We start from the raw sequence: 2,292 nt of genomic DNA, 5'->3' as shown, positions 1-2,292 counted from the left end.
CTAAGTATGTATTTTAACATGATTAGTAGGTAACGTAGGTACCTACAGATCTTCTTATTACCGTGAGTTGTTGTTGTTAGTGTTGGTGGTGGTGGTGGTGGTGATGGTGGAGGTGGTGGTGTTGTTGGCGTTATTCTTGTTGGCGTTGTTTTTGTTGTTGTTGTTGTTGCTGTTGTTGTTGTTGTTGGTGTTGTTATTGTTGTTGTTGTTTCTGCTGCTTTTGCAAAGGCACTGACTAACTCCGAACAAGAAGACTACACTGGTTGGGCCATGTAAGTAGAATGAAGGATACTCGACTTCCACTGAAATTGGCTTTCTCAGAGCTGAAAGAAGGGTTTCGAACTCAAGGTGGACAGAAACAAAGATGGTGTGACGTAGTCAAGATAGACCCGAAAACCCCAAACATAAATGTTGCAGAATGGAGGACTGCAGCCGCAAACAGAAACACATAGAAACGCCATCGAAGTAAAAGTAGCTGAAAACCAGGCGAAGAACATAGGAAGACAACAAGCAAGAAGACAAGAAAAGCACGAACAAGAAGACCAGGCCAAATGGAGATGCACTTACTGCGATTTTAAACGAGAAGGAAGATGAGGGAGGCAATATTATGTGTTGTCCCATATGAAACACAAGTCCACAAAAGCAGGAATATCCAGCCACATGAGACATCGACATCCTAACCATGTGACGGCTGCACCTGCACCTGTGAAGATCATGCTGCAGCCTACCACCAGCAGCATCACTCAGCAGAGCAGCACGCCCACCCAGCCCAGCCAGCCATCCACTGCCAAGCCTGCAGCAGAACGTGCGCCAACCTCGCCGGACTCCGCAGCCACCACGATAACATCAGATGCCGTCAATTGTTGGAGAGAGGCAACATCGGAACCGATGGACGCCAATAAATCATGTACCTATGTATGTCTGCCTGTTACGCTGATAGACCTTTTAAACTTTTAAAACACACACTTTAAAAAAAAAAAAAAAAAAAATCTAAAAGCATTAATTTTGCAAGAAAACTTGTGTACTTCCTCGTTAATGGGAAAGGAAATTGACGAAATCTTGAATCTGGCCCAGCCACTTGCTCTATTTTGCTGTCAAATTTGAGTACATTTACCTTATAGCGACTCCCGTAGGTCAAATCTAGTTCAGTTTCCTCCATATCAAAAGACATGCCTGGTGTCTTGGTCATCATTTTTACATAAACTGCTTCACCAGGTTGTACTCTCATTACCAATTCATTCCTCTTTGTTTTGCCCTCGAATATATCTCCAGGAACATCTGTATACTGTATACGAATATCGGCCTTGCGCTCGTTTAATGCTGTGAAAAAGATGATGATAATGATTATAATCAATAATTATTATTGATGATATATACAGGGTGTCCCAGAATTTATGCTTCAATTGTTTTTATCGAAGCCTGTTTGAAATTTCGAAAAACAAAAAAACCCGTAACTTTTTGATTTTAAATGCGGATATTTTGGCAATATCGCGATTCGCCAAAAAATTCGCAAAGTCCTTGAAACGGGGGCCAACTTTAAAATCTTAAATAAGAACCCCCAGTTTGTGATATATCATATTAAAGGTCTTAAGGAACGTAGTACTCTGGTACAAGTTTGAGCTCGATCCGACAATCAGGGCCGGAGTTATGGCCTATTCAAAATTTCATTTTTCCATGTTCTCCCGCCAATAGGGGAAGCACCAAAAATGGGAAATTCATATCGATGGGTGATTTCTGCTTCAAATAGGTCCCACTAATGATTCATATTGAAGTTCGGTCCCAAAAATAAAATTTCGAAACATCAATTTTCACCCCCGGAGGCCATCAGGGCCGGAAGTCTAAAGTTCATTTTTGGGTCCGAATTTCAATATGAACCATTAGTGGGACCTATTTGAAGCACAAATCATCAATCGATATGAATTTCCCATTTTTGGTGCTTCGGTCCGAATTTCAATATGAACCATTAGTGGGACCTATTTGAAGCACAAATCATCAATCGATATGAATTTCCCATTTTTGGTGCTTACCATTAGTGGGACCTATTTGAAGCACAAATCATCAATCGATATGAATTTCCCATTTTTGGTGCTTCTCCTATTGGCAGGAGAACATGGAAAAATAAAAATTTGAATAGGCCATAATTCCGGCCCTGCTTGTCGGATCGAGCTCAAACTTGTACCAAAGTACTACGTTCCTTAAGACCTTTGATATGACGTATCACAAACAGGGGGTTCTTATTTAAGATTTTAAAGTTGGCCCCCGTTTCAAGGACTTCGCGAAATTTTTCGCGAA

At 41.1% G+C, this 2,292-nt stretch overlaps 1 protein-coding gene across 1 annotated transcript; it reads right to left on the bottom strand.

The window, feature by feature from the left end:
* Positions 1 to 1,009: 1,009 nt before the first annotated feature.
* LOC103522599 (glucose-6-phosphate 1-dehydrogenase-like) lies at positions 1,010 to 1,352 on the bottom strand (the record flags this gene model as incomplete). Its single annotated transcript, XM_008487698.3, has 1 exon — positions 1,010 to 1,352. A coding segment is annotated over one exon (343 nt), but the record flags the coding sequence as incomplete, so codon positions are not given.
* Between the last annotated feature and the right edge of the window lie 940 nt (positions 1,353 to 2,292).

The sequence above is a fragment of the Diaphorina citri genome, unplaced genomic scaffold, assembly GCF_000475195.1.
Source record: "Diaphorina citri unplaced genomic scaffold, Diaci psyllid genome assembly version 1.1 scaffold9573, whole genome shotgun sequence".
NCBI lineage: Eukaryota > Metazoa > Arthropoda > Insecta > Hemiptera > Psyllidae > Diaphorina > Diaphorina citri.
The sequence above is the reverse complement of the archived record's forward strand: the minus strand, read 5'-3'. Positions and strand labels throughout refer to the sequence as shown.